This window comes from Hibiscus syriacus, unplaced genomic scaffold (assembly GCF_006381635.1).
Source record: "Hibiscus syriacus cultivar Baekdansim isolate YM2019G1 unplaced genomic scaffold, ASM638163v2 tig00110123_pilon, whole genome shotgun sequence".
Taxonomy (NCBI): domain Eukaryota; kingdom Viridiplantae; phylum Streptophyta; class Magnoliopsida; order Malvales; family Malvaceae; genus Hibiscus; species Hibiscus syriacus.
This window is the reverse complement of record NW_024062599.1, coordinates 2,575,770-2,594,800: the sequence shown is the minus strand read 5'-3', so window position 1 is coordinate 2,594,800 and position 19,031 is coordinate 2,575,770. Positions and strand designations below refer to the sequence as shown.

Sequence of the window (19,031 nt, the reverse complement as noted above, 5' to 3'; positions counted from 1 at the left end):
TAGTGTTCAAATGAAAGAAAAACACAATGGAATACAAATTTGGCTCTAATTGCTCTTTGGTTGTTGGAATAGTTTTTCTTCCTCTTCTTGGTAGTTTGAAAACCCCTTTTATATGCCCTCATTGAATTCTAGCCATTTATGGTTGTTGGAGGGATTTTGGAGTCATTTGTGGTTGTTAGAGGGATTTTAGAGCTGGTTTTCATTGTTGGAGGGATTTTTGGAGCCATTTGAAGCATTAAATTCGTGCATTAAAGGCTACTTGCATACAAAGTTTCGAAACTATGGGGAAAGTTTGAAAACTCTCGAAAGAGGAATTAAAAAATGACTGTTGGAACCCAAAGTATTGAAACTAAAAGGGAAGTTTCGAAACTCTTGTGAAAGTTTCGAAACTCTTGTGAAGTTTTGAAACTCTAAAGTCCATTGTTTTGGTAAGTTTTGAAACTCTTAGAGAATTTTCAAAGTTTGTTTTAAAAGATAATTTTTGACAATTTGAGAAAAATGACTTTGAAAATCGTTCTAAAGAGTTTGAATGATATTTTTGACATAATTTGAACTTGAAAGACTTATTTTAGATATTGGATAAATTTTAAGGACTTAAAATTAGTTTTACAAAAATTAATATAAATATATATTTTGTTATATCAAAATCATTTATTCTTATCAATTACATTAAATCATATATATATATATATATATATCAGTATACTAACTTTTGAGAATATAATTTAAAAAATTATTATTTGATACAGCGTTAATGAAAGAAAATAATGTTACGATTGTTATCAATATGATGACATGTGTTATATATATTTTTAAAATTTGTGAAAAACTAATATATATTTAGAATTGTTGTTATTAATGGTGTATCAAATAATAACTCTTAATTGAAGATAGATAGAAGAAAGAGATAAATCTCTTGTAGCAATAGTATTCTTGTTCCCATAAATATAAGCAAGACAAAATTCCAGCTTAATCTAAAATAAAACTAGGCCCAAAAGTGGAAAACAAATCTATTGAAATTGTTTGGGCCTAGAATATTAATTAAAAAATGTCATGATTTGGTAAAACTTGGATAAGTTTTACACGTCCTTGAATTATCAAAATATTATAAAAACTCCTAGAAACATTTCAAACAGGTGAATGATCAGGTAACGTAATTGTGTGATAGTCATATTTAAAACAATTCAATCGGATAATTACCTTTTAGAAATATGTTAGTAGCAAGCAATGGAATTAGCTGACAAAGTGATCATAACTTTTCACTTCCTAAATTAAGAACATTTTTACATTTAGATATCATATTTGACGTTTTCATATCATTTAAGGGTTTCCAACATATTATTCCTTTGGGGGGAAACAACTGAATTCAATTAGGATGAAACTTCTAAGAAATTTGAAAACATATAATAAAAGATATTCAACATGCAAATAGAGATTTTGTTTTTTTGGAAAATATGCAAACAAAGATTAGGGTTCATTGTCTCTTAGATAAAATTTAGATTAAACTACTCTAAATATCACTAACTTTAGAGTTTATATCAATTTTACCATTAAATTTTAAAATATTTTAATTTTAACTTCAATGTAATCATTGGACTCATTTACAACCGGATTATGTGGTAGTTTGATTTGACGTGGAAACAAAAATATTTTTATTCCACCTTATCATCTTCTTTATCAAAGTTAGGATTTTTTTTTCATTCATTTTTTAGATGTAGTATGAAACCATCATTTTTCGTCATCTTTTGGATCACCCAGACATCTATAAACTCGTCTCATTGTCTTCTACTACATTTTGGTTTAGATTTTCTCAAAATCTCTTTAAACTTACGAAATTAAACATAAAAAAACCTATCATTTTGAGAGTTTGGAGGCTTTCTCGGATTTGAGGAGTTTAGGGTGTTTGTTCGAAAATTCAAACAATAAGAACCATTCTTTCGAGAAGAAGACAAATTTACGTCAAAACTATCCTCATTGGATGATAGTTGAAGGAGATCAAAATATTAGAATGTCAAATTTTTAGATAAATTTTTGTCAATTTTAAGTGAATTTCATATAAAACCAATCCAAGGAGAAGAAATATAAGTGTGCAAGTTTTGGAATCGATCTTGCCACAAATGACGACTAGTGATAGGTTACGATTGACTAACAAAAACGATCAAAACGGTTGACGATTGTCTACAAAGACCAAAATAATACACAAATTAATATTCAATGCCTAAAAATGAAATATTTTAAAGTTTAGTGATAAAACCAATACACAAACTAAAGTTCATGTGAAAGAAAATGGGCACATCATTACAATGTTAACAATTTAACGGCCCAATGCTTAAGTTGAAGACAAAATCAAAGTTGAATGCTAAAACTGAAGCATTTTAAAATTCAGTAGTAAAATTGATACAAACTCTAAAGATAGTGACATTTGAAGTAATTTACCCAAAGAATCAAAATATTTGTTTTTCTTCCTATTCCCACCTATATCAATATGTGTATAAAACACGCTATAAATTCTTCAAGAAAAACATGCATTTTCCATGAAGTGCGAAATTCTCTCTCTCTCTCTCTCTCTCTCTCTCTCTCTCTCTCTCTCTCTCTCTCTCTCTCTCTCTCTCTCTCTTTGTTTTCTCTTCTTACATAAGCGTTAGCTTCATTTCAAAGACACTAAGGAAATCTGTAACAATACAAGCTATGTCGAGTACTTCAGCATTGATCTTTTCATGCAAAGTTCAAATGGAGTCGACCTGCAAATTTCAGCCTGCCATTACACGTTTTACCCATTTCTTGGTGATATCAAAACACAAGGCAAAAAGGCATCGGATCATTAGAAAGCAGAATCTGCAATTTCTGGGCACTAGTATTTGGTTGAGAAATATTGACAGAGACAAGAACATGGTCGTTCGTTGCGGTGTCGGACCGGGACCCTCAAATCATGGTCCTGGTTCCTGGTTAATCTTATCTAATATTATTTCATCTTTTATTTTACAGTTACAAAAAGAAAGAAATCTTGTATTTTACAGTTTTTTTTTCAGCATAAACTTTGGGTACTGGGAATTCTGCTGAGTGTAGTCCTACCTGAAGACACTTAATTTCGACCGTAGAAATTATAAATTATAATATTATTATATTATAAATATAATACATTTACATTTTGTTTTTCCCTAAAGGTCCAAATGGCCTAGCAAATGAAACACGTGGCCTAACATCTCAGCAGCCCGTTTGGCAGACCCAATCTACAGAAACCCACGTGTGCATCCCAGCAGCAAACCCTAGTGCGCCGCTTGTTTGAAGCCCCTGTCTCGCACGTCTCTCCACGTATGAGTCTCCAGCCGCTCAACAAGCCCGATTCTCTCGACGCAACAACCACCAATCCCGTAAACTCCGGCGCAAGGGAAGCACACAAGGTCATCAGCAAACAAGAAAATTAGTATTTCACTAGAGTTAAACTCCTATAAATAAGATATGTATAGGATTATAAATAAGACCTGCAAACAACACATATTTTCACATGGAATATACACAGATTACACACGAATATCGCACACAAAATACCAGAAAAGATCGAGAGAGATACAAGCAAACCAAGTGTATTCGAAGCATTATTTTTAAATTTTCGAAAGCAATAAAGGTAAAAAAATCTCACCTTTTTTCATTTTGAGGCTTGCATGTTGTTTTCTTTGAGTGTACGACCCAACCGCCGATGAAAGGAGGGAGTGGTGGTCAAAACATTTTTCCTAGATCTACGCATTTCCGAGGCATTTTTGAAAAAACAAACCTTGTTTTCGAATAGTTGATAAAAGCAATTTTTAAAAATATTTTTTTTCGTGTTTCGCCACCGATGAACGGCACCGGCGAGGTGGCGGGACTGTCAGAATCTGGTAATCGCGGCATCTGTTCTTCGTGTGGAAGAACATTTCAGAGAAACACTAAGAGAGAGGGGCGTTTTGGTTTGGGAAGAAGAGAAATGAAGTTTTAAAAAAATTATTTGGCCTTTATACAGAGCCCATGAAACCCGAACCGACCCGTGCGACCCGACCCAGCTGGAAGCAACCCGCGTGTTTTCTAAAGAAGAAGGGTAAACCGTGCTTTTGGTCCCCTGTTTTCTGAAACTTCCATTTCACCCTTGATTTGCAATTCTGACACTAATCATTTTCCAAATTCGGCCCCATTTTTGGCTTTTTATTCATATTAGTCCTTTATTCATTATATAAATATTTTATTTGTTTCCTTTTATTATTCGTATTATTGTATATATATATTTTATTTTTATATATATAATATATATATCGTTTTATATATGTATATATATTCTTATATATTTTTTTAACTTATTATTATGATACGTATATTCTTAAATCTTTGTTTGATTATTTTCTTATTATATTTTATCATATATATATATATATATATATATATATATATATATATATATATATATATGTATATATATGTACACTATTAATATTTTATTTACACTCCTTTTGTTATATTAATGGTTTTGTTATTTTATTCACTTTATGTTATATATATATGTATATATTTTCATCTTCACTTTATTTATTTAGTTTTTTTTCTATTGTTTTATTTACCTTTATTTTATCCATATGTCCTTAATGTTTAGTGTTATTTCATATGTATGTCCTTTTTTCATCTTTCTATCTTCGTATTATTTTTTTGAGAAAATAACCTCAGTGACCAAAAATGTCTTATAATATATGATTTTAACCAACTTTTTTTGGATTTGCCAAAATGACCAACTAAATCGCAATGCGATCGATAATTCGCAACGCGATCTCCGGTATCGCAAATCAGTTTCTAGATTCGCAACGCGAACTTTGACTATCGCATTGCGATTTACATATTCGCATTGCGATAGTCCAAGTTCGCGTTGCGATAGTCGAAGTTCGCATTGCGATTTATTCCAAATTCGTTGCGATAGTCTAAGTTCGCGTTGCGATTTATTCCAAGTTCGTTGCGATAGTCGAAGTTCGCGTTGCGATTTATTCCAAATTCATTGCGATAGTCGAAGTTCGCGTTGCGATTTATTCCAATTTCGTTGTGATAGTCGAAGTTCGCGTTGTGATTTATTCCAAGTTCGTTGCGATTGTCGAAGTTTACGTTCCGATTTATTCCAAATTCTTTGTGATAGTCCAAAATCACAACGACTGGTGGTATTGCATTTGTTTCTTAAGAATTTTCTCTAAAAAGATAGTATTCGCGCGGACGGGTCGAAGACACGTATTACCACGACCACGACCACGGCCATGAGTCGAGACGAGACGAGACGAGACGAGACGGACGCCGGCGGCGACGGCACGCGAGAGTCCCCCTTGTTCTCTATCACTCAACAAGGAAGTGGGAAAGCCAAGCCTTAAATACCATTCCCAATAGTGTTTCCAATACTATGTGGGATTGAGCATTACCAACACTTGTTCCCAATACTATGTGGGATTGAGCCTTAAATAGTGATATTATTTTTGAATGTTTTGCTTAAAATTACAATAATTGCGATTGATTGTAGATTGACTTTTAATTATGACATATTTAATCGTATAATACTAATGCAATTGGTTGTTGATTCAGTTGTTTTAAGGTGCATGATTGTTAATTGTTTCCTGAATAATCACATTGTATTGGAAACAAGTGTTGGTAATGCTCAATCCCACATAGTATTGGAAACACTATTAGGAATGGTATTTAAGGCTTGGCTTTCCCACTTCCTTGTTGAGTGATAGAGAACAAGGGGGACTCTCGCGTGCCGTCGCCGCCGCCGTTCGTCTCGTCTCGTGGTCGTGGTCGTGGTCGTGGTAATACGTGTCTTCGACACATCCGCACGAATACTATTTTTTTAGAGAAAATTCTTAAGAAACAAATGCAATACCACCAGTCGTTGCGATTTTGGACTATCGCAACGAATTTAGAATAAATCGCAACGCGAACTTGGACTATCGCAACGAATTTAGAATAAATCGCAACGCGAACTTCGACTATTGCAACGAATTTGGAAAATCGCAATGCGAACTTTAACTATCGCAACGCGAACTTGGACTATCGCAATGCGAATGTGTAAATCGCATTGCGATAGTCCAAGTTCGCGTTGCGATAGTCGAAGTTCACGTTGCGAATTTGGAAACTGATTTGCGATACCGGAGATCGCGTTGCGAATTATCGATCGCATTGCGGTTTAGTTGGTCATTTTGGCAAATCCAAAAAACGTTGGTTAAAATCATATATTATAAGGCATTTTTTGTCACTGAGGTTATTTTCTCTTATTTTTATTTCCTTTGTCTTTTCTCTATTTCATTTTCATTTTTCTCCTCACTAACATTCATCTGAACTTGTTTAAGGATGATTTTAAATCAATCAGTGGTAAGAAATTTGGATCGCCATTTTACCTTTTAATTTTAAATTACAATTTTCTTAATTTAAGACAACTGGAAACTACGTAGTACCGAAAGGGCAGTTCAAGGGTACTAACCCTTCCTTGACTGTAACTGACTCCCGAATCTGACACATCTTTGGTAAGACGTAGATCAGATATGAAATAAGGTATCCGGTCAACCCATTTTGTTTAAAATAAATGACCGGTGGCGACTCCTAATCCATTTTCCTAAGTCGAAGCCCAATTCTGGGGCCCAACTAAAGGACGGTTACAACAGTTTGGCGACTCCACTAGGACACAGGTAAGTGAGTCAGGCTAAGGTAATTTCCAATATTTTTTTTAACGAAAATGTAAGTTTAAATTGTAAGGTAACATTTCGATCCTTATTACTTACGTTTGATTATATTTTCAAGTAAATAGTTGTACTAATTGTTTTCCAATGATTTCAGCCTTCAAAGCTTGTTTTTTACTTAAGGCTCTAAACTCGAGCTCCAAACCCTATTTAAATGGAGGTGAAAGCTACGCCTTCGTGTGAATTTATTCACCGCACAGGCCTAGCAAGTAGCCTTCGGGATTCATATATCTTATGTCTTCGTGTGAATTTATTCACCTCACAGACATAAGGGAATGTGTCCTCTCGAGTTTAACTTAGTCCACACATGCCTGTGATGGGTTTATGACTAAGGGTCTGGTAAGCCCAAGGGGGCGCCAACAAGGAGAACTCGGGTACCGTTTTTTAGAACCTAAACCGGGAGACTATGGAGATTTAGAGCTTACCCCGAAACCACATTCCAAAACATAGGATATTTTCACCCTAACCATGTTGTTTTTTGTCTTTTTACTCTTTTTCTTTCATCATTTTTTATTTACTCTTTATTTTTACTAACTCTTTTACCTTTGTGTTTTTTTTATCATTCACATCATTCGAAAGAGGTGTTGATTCACCAAAAACGTGTTTGTTGAATATGAATAATCTATATTAATGGACAAAGGGGTTGTAATACAATAGATGAAAATGCAGAGGGCAGTCTACAAGGCGATTATGTGTCACATTCAATCCCGAAGACGTGGTGCCCACAATTGAAGAGTATATCACTTTGTTGCATTATAAAGGACTCAGAATGAATTGGGTCTACATCAAGCACAATGAAAACCTATCTTGGAAGAACTGACTGGCAGAGCTTGCAGGGGCAAGATGAAGGTTACTGATCTTGGGAGTCCCTTAGAAGACAACAATGACAAAATGTTAGTTGTAATTAGAGACCATTGCTAACGAATTCAAGAAACAGACAAATGAACTCCACATAGTTCCTATCAATTGAGGGCTCTAATGACGTATTCGTTGGGAACATGCTCAACAAAAGATAAATGCCTGAGATGCAGTCATTCGAAACTTCTTGGACTAGTACAAAAAGCAACTCAACATTTGCATGGTTCATCCAAAGAAGCCGATGCGGTTCGACAGGTTATTCAACCGGTGATAGACGAAGGAAGAAGACTAGTCAACTGTCAGAAGCTGTCATGATATTTTTTGTCTCTTAAAAGATAAAACGCTTTTGTCCTCAATAAGGATTATTCATAATAACGGGCACGTTTTTTGGATTAATGCCTCGAGCATTTCATGCATCATGCCTTTAGACATATTTTGCACTTTGTTATTTTCTTTGCATTCGCTTTGACTAACAGAAGCATGTCTCATAAAAAAGGAACACATATTGGATACACCATCTCAAGTATTGGACACATCTCATCCGCATAACACTCGCCTGAAAAAGATGAAGATTGAAGCAAGAATCGAGAAAATCGAGGAGAACATGTCAAAATTGTAGAAAGAACTCAAAGATAAGATAAACTAGAGTAGTCTGAGTACTCTGAATACAATCATGAAGAACCAAGAATCTTTGGTTGATCAGATCGTTGCCAAGTTAGTTGGCCTACAACAGACAGTATGACTGGGGCAGGTTCACCAGAAGGGGTAACTACACCGCCTACCCCACAAGCGGTTGTCTCACCTTAAATCTTACCCAGATTACAAGGGGACTCATATGCTATCAAGGGGAAAGCCATATCTGGTACAAATGTACAGGCTTCCGCGATCAACACTCATCTGAAAGACTATTATATCCCAGATTTTGACGATAAGGATAATGCAAAAAAGATAGAAGAGAATATCAAGATGTTAGAAGATCAAATGAAGATGGTCCAAGGGGACCATGATTATTATGGAGTGGACGCAATGGAGCTGAGCCTGGTTCCATATTTGGTGCTTCCACCAAAGTTTAAAGTTCCCAAGTTTGAGAAGTTCGACGGGAACAGCTGCCCTTCAGCCCATATCACTATGTTCTGTCGGAAGATGACAGAACATGGGGGAAATGACCAACTCCTGATCCACTGCTTCCAGGAGAGCCTGTCCGGTTCAGCTATCCGGTGGTACAACCAGCTCAATCGAACTCATATCAAGACGTGGAAAGATCTAGCCAAGTCTTTCTTGGAGAAGTATAAGCATATCAACGATATGAGACCAGACCGGGTTATGTTGCAAAGTCTGGAGAAGGAACACAACGAGAGTTTCCGACAATACGCACAGAGATGGAGGGATTTGGCTGTGCAAGTTCATCCACCTTTGGATGCAAAGGAAACCAGGAAATTGTTTGTATAAACCCTGAAAGAACATTACTTCGGGCACTTGGTGGCAATCACATCGGGAAGTTTCTCAGATCTAGTCATGGCTGGTGAGATGATCGAGCTAGCTATAAAAAAAGGGAAAATTAAGGGAGAGGACTCCAGTAAGAAGCCTCCCATAAATAATAAAGAAAGACAGATCAACAAAGTCATCACCTACAACGCCAACAAAGGTGTTACGATCTCCACTACTGTTGTACCATCCGGTACTTCTAAACAAACTCAGAGAGAACCGAGGAAAGAAAAGATTCACAACGGTCCAATCCCAATGACATATGAGGAGTTACTCCCAACGCTAGTTGAGAAGAATCTTGTGACTCTGGTTCAATCCAAACCTAGAGATGTCCCATATCCTGAAGGCCATGATATTAACTCCGTATGCAACTATCATATTGGGAGCTCAGGGCACACCACTGAGAACTGTGGGGCATTAAAACGTAAGGTCCAAGATCTGATCGATTCAGGGGCATGGACTTTCAATATGTAATGGGCATTCTGATCTAGAGTCGGATGAGGCATTCATCAAGAATTTTCTTGCACTTTTAAGCACATCATCTTGTTTGAACTTGTTTTTTCTTTCGTACTTCTTATGAGGGAACGTTTTTAAGTCACTTGACATTTAAACATTTTAAATAAAATGCTTCCTTCTTAGGAAATTAGCAAATTTTAATCTTGAATTCCTAGAATATCACATTAATTAAAAGATGTTTAATAATTGAGATTGTAAATCTTTGATAAACGATAAGATTGAACCCTGTAACATAAAGACCCCTTGGTCCTAATTTAAAAGATACATCAGAATACATGTGTTTCTCTTACCGAACTAGTTTTCTCTTCTCATGAAGAGTTCATCAAATGTTTGGTATTCAGGTATGTGTCAGGAGCGAACAGAATGGGGAAACTAGCACATGAGATTGCAAAACTAATTGGTTTATACTTTTGTTTAAGACGTTCAATGATGATCATGATCTTCTCAGATGGAATGGTCAAGTAGGTGAATCTAGTTTAGGTCAGTTGCTTGGGAATTGAACTCTAACGATGAGATTTTCTGACCTTCAAAAACACCTAGACTATAACATGTTCTTCTTAACAAACTTAAGAAATTTGACCCGTATACCCAGATTCTAATATTATACTATATAATAAAGCTTGAGTTGTCCCTCTAAGGCAATTGGTTAAACTCCCCGGCTTTATGGATAAGATTCAACTAACCTGATAAAGGTCTTTACATATTGAGTTGTCCCTCTAGAGCAATTGGTAAAATGCCCCGGCTTTATGGATCCAGCTTTCCATTTAACTTAAATAAGGAGTTTCGGTAAAAATGGACTAAGGGAGTTAAGGAACACTTGTTAGAGTCAAATACACACGAGCACTCAATAATATCATTTTTAGACCTATATTTCCGCACTACCTTTGTTAGAGGAGCTTACAAAACTTGAACAAATGGAAGATTTCAGAGAACTGAAACAGAAGTATTCTGAAAGGTCTAGCCATTGATTGTGCTAGTTGTGTCATTTTGTTCGCCTCCGATCAAAATGTCAAATCAAGAAAAAGGGTATGCCATGATCTTCACGATGACCGAATCGATGAAACAAACCTTAATAACCCACCTCTCAACCAACTTTTCGATCTTGATATTTGTCAAAGGTTTGCAACTATCAAAGATTAAAAGAGCATTTGATTCTTTTGATATCCAATGAACTCCGGTTTTATGATTTGCTTCAATTGTGAAACCTATAAGGAGGCAATATTTCTCAAAACTCCTTTTGATATTTTTCAAAATTTTGAAAATTCAAAGAAAAAAAGCACTTTTAAACAAGATGAGTTCTCTGGAAGCATGTCTTGGAAATCAACGAATATTTCTCCGAAGCTCAAGATTGAAACTGGGGCAGGAGAAGCCAAATTTTTGGGGCAAAATTTGTTGGAGCAAAGAAAATAAATTGTCTTAGGTTGAGGTTTGCAAGAGTACACCCTGGTAGAAATGAAGACAAACTGAGAGAATGAAGATTGCTCACACAATTATTCCCTTCACCGATCAACATTATGTTTTAAGCATATTGAAGAATCCAATATCAAGAATCAGAAATTCAAGATTCCAGCATCAAGAGACATCAAGACTGACAACCACTGATTGAGATTTCTATCCAAACCCTAAAATAACATGTTTTGAATATACATTTTAGGCATACATAAGAGCATCACATCCATAGCATCGCATATGTGCATAATTTTGCAGATTCATGCTAGAGTCAATTTCAACTTCACAATGGAGGATATTGAACTCAAAAGAAGTGTAATTTACAAGTGTGGATCTGAACTTCACAACGAAGAACATCCAATTAAAAGCTCAAAAAAGAAGGATATTGGGCCTGATAAAGTGATTTAGTGTCACAACAAACATGCCATCTGCAGATTTGACTTCCTTAAGTCAACGATTAAAGCTTCTGAAAGGATTTCTTTAACATGTATGAATAGCATATTATCGATCACTATTAAGATTGTTTCTCTCGATACAAGGGGTCGCCTCGCTCAAGACTAATTTACTCAAAACAAAGTTTTGTCTCTCTTGAGACGGTTTCTCTTAAAACAAATTTTGTCTCTCTTGAAACATTTTCTCTTAAAACAAATTTTGTCTCTCTTGAGACATTTTCTCTTAAAACAAATTTTGTCTCTCTTGAGACAGTTTCCCTTGAAACAAATTTCGTATCCCTTGAGACAGTTTCTTTTAAAACAAATTTTGTCTCTCTTGAGACATTTTCTCTTAACAAATTTTGTCTCTCTTGAGACAGTTTCCCTTGAAACAAAATCTTTGAATCTATTTCCTTTGAAACAAATTTTGTCTCTATTGAGACAGTTTCCCTTTAAACAAAATCTTTTAATTTGTTTTCCTTTAAACAAATTTCGTCTCTCTCGAGACAGTTTCTCTTGAAAAATTTTGTCTCCCTTGAGACGATTTCTTTTGAAACACAAAATCTTTGAAATTATTTTCCTTAAAACAAAATTTTGTTTACCTTGAGATCGTTTCTCATGAAACAACAAATATCTTTGAGATCGTTTCCCTTGAAACGAATTCTCTCTCTTTTGAGATAACTTCTCTTGAAGCATCATTTGAATCATGTCATTCAAATCAGAGGAAAAATCAAATTTGCAACATAGCTCAAGGTAAGAAGGGTTATTTATCAAAACTGACGAGTTCGATTCTATTCAGCTCGATGCCGCATCAACAACATAGAGGAGTCCAGGAACTACTTTCTAATACTCTGAGTTCTATTTTAACTTCATGACGAATGATTTCGTGCTCAGAGTTTTCCAGTTTTGACTCAACCTTATGACGAGGGAGTCATTTCGTGATTTAAATTGACAAACCGGTTTCAAAATCAGATTTCAACTCTACAACATAAGACATTCGATTTGGCCGAAATTTGCGTCTTTTAATCTTTGCTCTATTTTTGTTACACGATAATGAGCAAAGAGGGGCAGCTGAAGACACTTAATTTCGACCGTAGAAATTATAAAATGTAATATTATTATATTATAAATATAATACATTTACATTTTGTTTTTCCCTACAGGTCCAAATGGCCCAGCAAATGAAACACGTGGCCTAACATCTCAGCAGCCCGTTTGGCAGACCCAAACTACACAAACCCACGTGTGCATCCCAGTAGCAAACCCTAGCACGCCGCTTGTTCGAAGCCCCCATCTCGCACGTCTCTCCTCGTATGAGTTTCCAGCCGCTCAACAAGCTCGGTTCTCTCGGTGCAACAACCACCAATCCCGTAAACTCCGGCGCAAGGGAAGCACACAAGGCCATCAGCAAACAAGAAAATTAGTATTTCACTAGGAGTTAAGCTCCTAAAAAAAGGATTATAAATAAGACCTGTAAACAACACATATTTTTACATGGAATATACACAGATTACACACGAATATTGCACACAAAATACCAGAAAAGATCGAGAGAGATACAAGCAAACCAAGTGTATTCGAAGCATTATTTTTAAATTTTCGAAAGCAATAAAGGTAAAAAAATCTCACCTTTTTTCATTTTGAGGATTGCATGTTGTCTTCTTTGAGTGTACGACCCAACCGTCGATGAAAGGAGGGGTGGTGGTCGAAACATTTTTCATAGATCTACGCATTTTCGAGGTGTTTTTTAAAAAAAAAAAACCTAGTTTTCGAATAGTGGATAAAAGCATCTTTTTAAAAATAATTTTTTTCGTGCTTCACCGCCAATGAACGACGGCCGATGCCGTTCAACGGCGGTCGATGAGGTGGCGGGACGGTCGGAATCTGGTAATCGCGACATCTGTTCTTCGTGTGGAAGAACATTTCAGAGAAACACTAAGAGAGGGGGGAGTTTTGGTTTAGGAAGAAGAGAAAAGAAGTTTAAAAAAGATTATTTGGCCTTTATACAGAGCCCATGAAACCCGAACCGACCCGTGCGACCCGACCCGTGCGACCCGACCCAGCTGGAAGCGACCCACGTGTTTTCTAAAGAAGAAGGGTAAATCGCGCTTTTGGTTCCCTGTTTTCTGAAACTTCCATTTCACCCCTGATTTGCAATTCTGACACTAATCATTTTTCAAATTCGGCCCCATTTTTAGCTTTTTATTCATATTAGTCCTTTATTCATTATATAAATATTTTATTTGTTTCCTTTTATTATTTGTATTATTGTATATATATATTTTTTATTTTTATATATATAATAAATATATCGTTTTATATATGTATATATATTCTTAAATATTTTTTTAACTTATTATTATGATACATATATTCTTAAATCTTTGTTTGAATTTTCTTATTATATTTTATCAATATATATATGTATATATATATATGTACACTATTAATATTTTATTTACACTCCTTTTGTTATATTAATGGTTTTGTTATTTTATTCACTTTATGTTATATATATGTATATATTTTCATCTTCACTTTATTTATTTAGTTTTTTTTTTCTAATTTTTTATTTACCTTTATTTTATCCATATTTCCTTAATGTTCAGTGTTATTTCATCTGTATGTCCTTTTTTCATCTTTCTATCTTCTTATTATTTTTATTTCCTTTGTCTTTTCTCTATTTCATTTTCATTTTTCTCCTCTCTAACATGCTTCTGAACTTGTTTAAGGATGATTTTAAATCAATCGGAGGTAAGAAATTTGGATCGTCATTTTACCTTTTAATTTTAAATTACAATTTTCTTAATTTAAGACAACTGGAAATTACGTATTACCGAAAGGGCAGTTCAAGGGTGATAATCATTCTTTGACTGTAACCGACTCCCGAATCCGACACATCTTTGGTAAGACGCAGATCATGTAAGAAATAAGATATCCGGTCAACCCATTTTGTTTAAAATAAATGACCGGTGGCGACTCCTAATCCATTTTCCTAAGTCGAAGCCCAATTCCGAGACTCAACCGAATGACGGTTACGATACTACTTTTGGAGGAGCAAATGGGGTCCATTGTTAAAACTGAAAGGTTTGGATTATAAGTTATCCAAATTGCGTTCTCCTATATTGTTTTTTATATGCATATCTAAGCTGAAACCAGGTTTTCAAATAACGTTTCGCAACCGTGATTTTGTCCGCGATATAGTTGTTTCACCGCAGTTTGAGTTAGCCATTACCTGTTACACCCGCAATAACGCCCGTGACGGTCATAATAACGCCCGCGACAGCCATAATCACTGTAAACCCGAAATGAATGAAAACGCTGAAACTGTAATAGAAAAAGTAGAAGCGGTGACGAACACTGTCAAAAAAGTGGCGGAGCAAGTGGAGGAGGTGGCGGATGAAATCGGAAATAATCTGCCAGAAGGCCGACTTAAAGATACCCTTGAAATTGTCGAAGATGTGGCTCAAAATACTGCTGAGGGTGCACGTTTTGCTGGAGAATTCTTTGACCAGGTATTCTTCCCCTCCCCCTATCTCTCTCATTGCAATATAACTAATCCCGTCTCTTAAGTATATTGAATCAATTCCTTCAACAGCAAAAAAAAATATATTGAATTAATTATCAATTACAGGATTACTGACAATATGATCATTTTTATGTTATATGCTAATCCTATATATTATTTAATGTAGCTTTGGCATATGGAAATAAGAGATTTACATACCCAATTTCTTTTAAAAAGGAAAGAAATAAATTTTAGATCTCTCTCGAAATTATAGATCCACCACCGATTGAGAGGTTGTAGACGCTTTATCCAGCAGGCCGGCCGAGAGTGAAGATGGGGTTAGAGAAGGATATAAAGGTCATTTTGTTTTTTTTCATTTTTGTTTTTTTTTGAAAGGAGAGGTCATTTTGTGCAACTAGTTAATAAAGGTCGAATGTAGCAGAGGAACATTTAAGCAAGGTGCTTTGATAAATGTCTTTTGGTCATAGGTCTGACATGAAAGAATGAATGATATGTATATCTCATCAACGAGTATCTCTGAAACAACTTGAAAACAAAATACATTATTTTTTCACTAACCCCAAAACCAATTGGAACCCACTTGGCCTAACTTTATTTAGATATTATTTAAAGCAGTTTATTAGTTTGTAAAAAAAATTATAATTATTTTAACACGAGAAAATAAATGGAATGTCAAGTGAAAATTTTCCACCATTGGTTTTACAAGTTAAAGATTGTGCCCCTATGGAGCCCCCACGTTCATGGATCCCTACCACTCCAACAAACTAACATGGACATCACTGCCCCTTATTTCATTTGAATTTTCAGAACATCATCATACATACAAGATATATACATGAAAAATTTCAAATGAACCACCCTTGTCAACAAGTTTTTTCCAAACAGAACATCTGAATTCACAGAGTTATTTCTCAAGTCCAATTTACCTGCACTTGTCCAGGTCATATTCTACAGCTGGCAGCTGAAATTACACGCATGAAGTCATCAAATCAATGGATGGCATGAAAATGCCAAAGAAAAACAACTATGGTTGAAGATCAAACAAGAGAACCCTATTGTTCTCTGATACTTGCACTCAGATTTCAGTATCAAACACGGATATGTATACGATGTAGGTATGTTCAATTTTTAAGTGTTTTCATATGCTTGGAAGGCCATTGGTGGGTCATATCTCTATACCTATGTTCATATTTATGTTAGGCTGCTGTTTATGCATTTCTTAAAGTGCAAAGACAGCATGCAATCGTAAGTATGAAAAGAAGGGTAATTGTCGTTCAAATCTAGAGTGCTCACCGCAGTAAACAAACTGGTTCAGATCAAGAGTAACCCTGCCTTGTTTTCCAGTGTCGAATGCATTAAACATATTTCTGCACCGACAACAATTACAATCCGCAAAGGAGTGAGGGAAAGAAAGGAGATTTATATATCCTGTCTCAGAAATTGACTTATAAATATGATTATATGAAGACTCTATGTCAAGCACCTTCAATTGAAGTGAATTCAATCATGTACGTTCCAATATGAATGGTATGCGAGTATGTGTGTTTATTTCATGTCTGCATTGCGTACATCTTACAATAAAAAAAAATTGACAAGACATTCCAGATGTTCCTGACAAACCATATGAGGATACTATTTTTGCACAATTTTACACACTAATATTATTCGATCTGCAAGACACATGCATGATATTCAACAGTCAACACGCAGTTCAGCAGATATTAGAGATACTTTACCGAGCAGACTGCAGAAATATACAAAGCGATATGAAGTCATCAAGCTGCAATCTCCCATTCTTTTTCTGATCAAAGCTCTGCCAAGAAAGTAAAGAAATAAAAATGGATGGACATTGTATCCAGCGTATAGTAAAAAGCGTAACTAAATTCAGTTAATGCCAAGCAAGCCAAGATGGGCAAATCAAAAATTTTGATGAGAAAACCATAGGCACTAAATCCATACTAAAACAGAAACTAATGAAATTAGAAATCTTGAACAGGTTTGGAAGGGGAATCCTAAATACACATTTAACTAGAAAATTAGGAAATCACAGAATCCTCAATCAACATCAAAAAGATTGATATTGATAATGCTTTCGAACAGTACAGTGCGTGTGGTGCAAAGAGTATGACCGGAATCTGGAAGAGGATGACGAACAGAATAAGAATCCACCATAAATTGGCGAAGCGAAAGGGGGGCAGGCAGTGGCCTTGGACCCCCTTGGCTCTTCCAAACACACTAGATGTTTTATTATTCTCTTATTAAAAATGATAAAAATCTATGTTGGCCCCCAAGACTCATTATTTAATATTGATTCCTGGCACCTCCAACATAAAAATTAACTTTACTCCTGATCATAGAGCTAATAGTCTCATTTGAACATACAAGAAATAAAGAATGTAATATACACTTACATCTATGAAAATAGATTTTACTTGACATTCTACAAATTCTAGTGGAAACAAGCTACGGTCATGAAACTTTATTACCATGTTCTGCTACATAATATCACCCTCACACTTGTAACTTTATGTCCAATTATATAGGCTTTACCTCACATACTGTGTAGAACGCAGGAGAATCCAAAGAAAACCCAATTTTGTTTAATGCCTGCAACAATGTAGTGATATCATAACCAGAACAACTGGGATGATAACAGAAGCAGAAATGAAAGGGAGATAAAAAAAAATTGACGCAAATTGAACTCAGAGAAAATCAGCGTGACCCAAATAAATGAAAAAGAAATATCTATTCAAAGTCTAAAGTTGCCAAATTTGATGGGCGGTATAAGTTTTAAAAGACACTTTGCTTGAACATACCTCGTAAACATCATCAATTACAAGGAATCCACGATTCCTGTAACGTGAACAATAAAGTATGCTTTTAGTTCTGATTGAAGCAAATAGAAAATGGGTGGGTGCACACAGCACGTCTTAACTTGCTGATACATTAAAATGAATGTTTGGAATTGAATAAGACTCCGTTTAGTTAGAAATTGTCAATTGTCATTTGTTACCCCCACAAATTGTCGTCTTAAGCATCAAATGGTTAAACCCTTCAATCACTAAAAGCAGTATCTAACAAATATGAATTTATCCTAGAATCTATGTTACTTTGAATCGACTGTGAGTGTAAAAATTACCTCTCTAAGTCAGAGAAGGCTTGCTGGACCTGTAGAAAGAAACCATTAAATCAGATAATTAGAGTAACTGAATAACATTTCCTATTATGAATTCCATTCTGCCATTCACATTGAAAGAAAAATATCAACAGTATGAATCATAATTGAAAAGGATAGAATTCCAATGATGAAAGTACTAACCTTGACGAGGAACTTGTTGAGAGCAATAAATTCTATGCTTAACCAAAAAAAATGTCAACAAATAGAACAGAAATCGGAAAAGAAAATAAATATAAATTTATCAAATGATGAAAAATTCACCTTCAAAGCTCATGGTGCCATTTCTATCAAAATCATACATCCTGCAAATTTAAATAGGAGACGATTGATCAACAAAAAGGGTTAAAGAAGAGCTAAAAATTGAGATTTTTTTTTAAATTGAAAAGAAACCTGATCATTTGTTGAACGACAGAAAGAGGAAAGTTGAGATTACCCATGACGAAAGCGCTCTGATCGTTATTTTACATTCAAAGGGAATTAAGCGGTTTAATTATTATTTAAAAAAACAAGTTTAAAGGGGGGTTGAAAAAGGAACCTTGAGTTGAGGAGCGGTGATGCTTCCGGTTTTCCCTGAGTCAACTCGGTCGAACCACTCTCTTAGAAGAACGCTATCATCCATTTCTAAACAGAGACGAAGGGCCTCAGATTCCCAATTTCGCAGGTCGGGGTAACCACGTCAACGGGATTTTTACATACGTGGTATTACGTTCTCACTTACGACGTCGTCCCCTAATTTATTGGGTAAACTACATATTTAGCACTTCAACTATCATTTTTATTCCGTTCTGATCATTCAACTATCTTTTTTTTTCAACAATCGTACCCGATATTATTTTTTGTTTCATTTTGGTTAC

At 35.1% G+C, this 19,031-nt stretch overlaps 2 protein-coding genes across 2 annotated transcripts; one reads left to right on the top strand and one right to left on the bottom strand.

The window, feature by feature from the left end:
- Positions 1–2,638: 2,638 nt before the first annotated feature.
- On the top strand, positions 2,639–15,472 carry LOC120215565. Its single transcript, XM_039213215.1, has 5 exons — positions 2,639–2,946; positions 3,033–3,073; positions 14,517–14,557; positions 14,783–14,985; positions 15,467–15,472. The coding sequence occupies exons 1-5, from the start codon at positions 2,689–2,691 to the stop codon at positions 15,470–15,472; spliced, it is 549 nt and encodes a 182-aa protein (XP_039069146.1). The 5' UTR covers positions 2,639–2,688.
- A 220-nt stretch (positions 15,473–15,692) lies between these two features.
- On the bottom strand, positions 15,693–18,823 carry LOC120215532 (sorcin-like). The gene is made up of 10 exons (XM_039213194.1): positions 18,713–18,823; positions 18,568–18,626; positions 18,439–18,479; positions 18,319–18,350; positions 18,139–18,167; positions 17,816–17,852; positions 17,550–17,606; positions 16,736–16,812; positions 16,293–16,366; positions 15,693–15,960 (listed from the first exon to the last, which is right to left on the bottom strand). The coding sequence occupies exons 1-10, from the start codon at positions 18,794–18,796 to the stop codon at positions 15,941–15,943; spliced, it is 510 nt and encodes a 169-aa protein (XP_039069125.1). The 5' UTR covers positions 18,797–18,823; the 3' UTR covers positions 15,693–15,940.
- Between the last annotated feature and the right edge of the window lie 208 nt (positions 18,824–19,031).

Bases quoted from the DNA above. Each gene is read 5' to 3' on its own strand.
- LOC120215565 (XM_039213215.1), top strand. From the start codon at position 2,689: ATGTCGAGTACTTCAGCATTGATCTTTTCATGCAAAGTTCAAATGGAG. The intron at 2,947-3,032 runs TTAATCTTATCT...TTTTTTCAGCAT, and splicing joins ATCATGGTCCTGGTTCCTGG to AAACTTTGGGTACTGGGAAT. The intron at 14,558-14,782 runs GTTTGGATTATA...AACCCGAAATGA, and splicing joins TCCATTGTTAAAACTGAAAG to ATGAAAACGCTGAAACTGTA.
- LOC120215532 (XM_039213194.1), bottom strand. From the start codon at position 18,796: ATGGATGATAGCGTTCTTCTAAGAGAGTGGTTCGACCGAGTTGACTCA. The intron at 16,367-16,735 runs GTAAAGTATCTC...TTGTCGGTGCAG, and splicing joins ATATTTCTGCAGTCTGCTCG to AAATATGTTTAATGCATTCG. The intron at 15,961-16,292 runs GTGAGCACTCTA...GTGTAATTTCAG, and splicing joins GAACCAGTTTGTTTACTGCG to CTGCCAGCTGTAGAATATGA.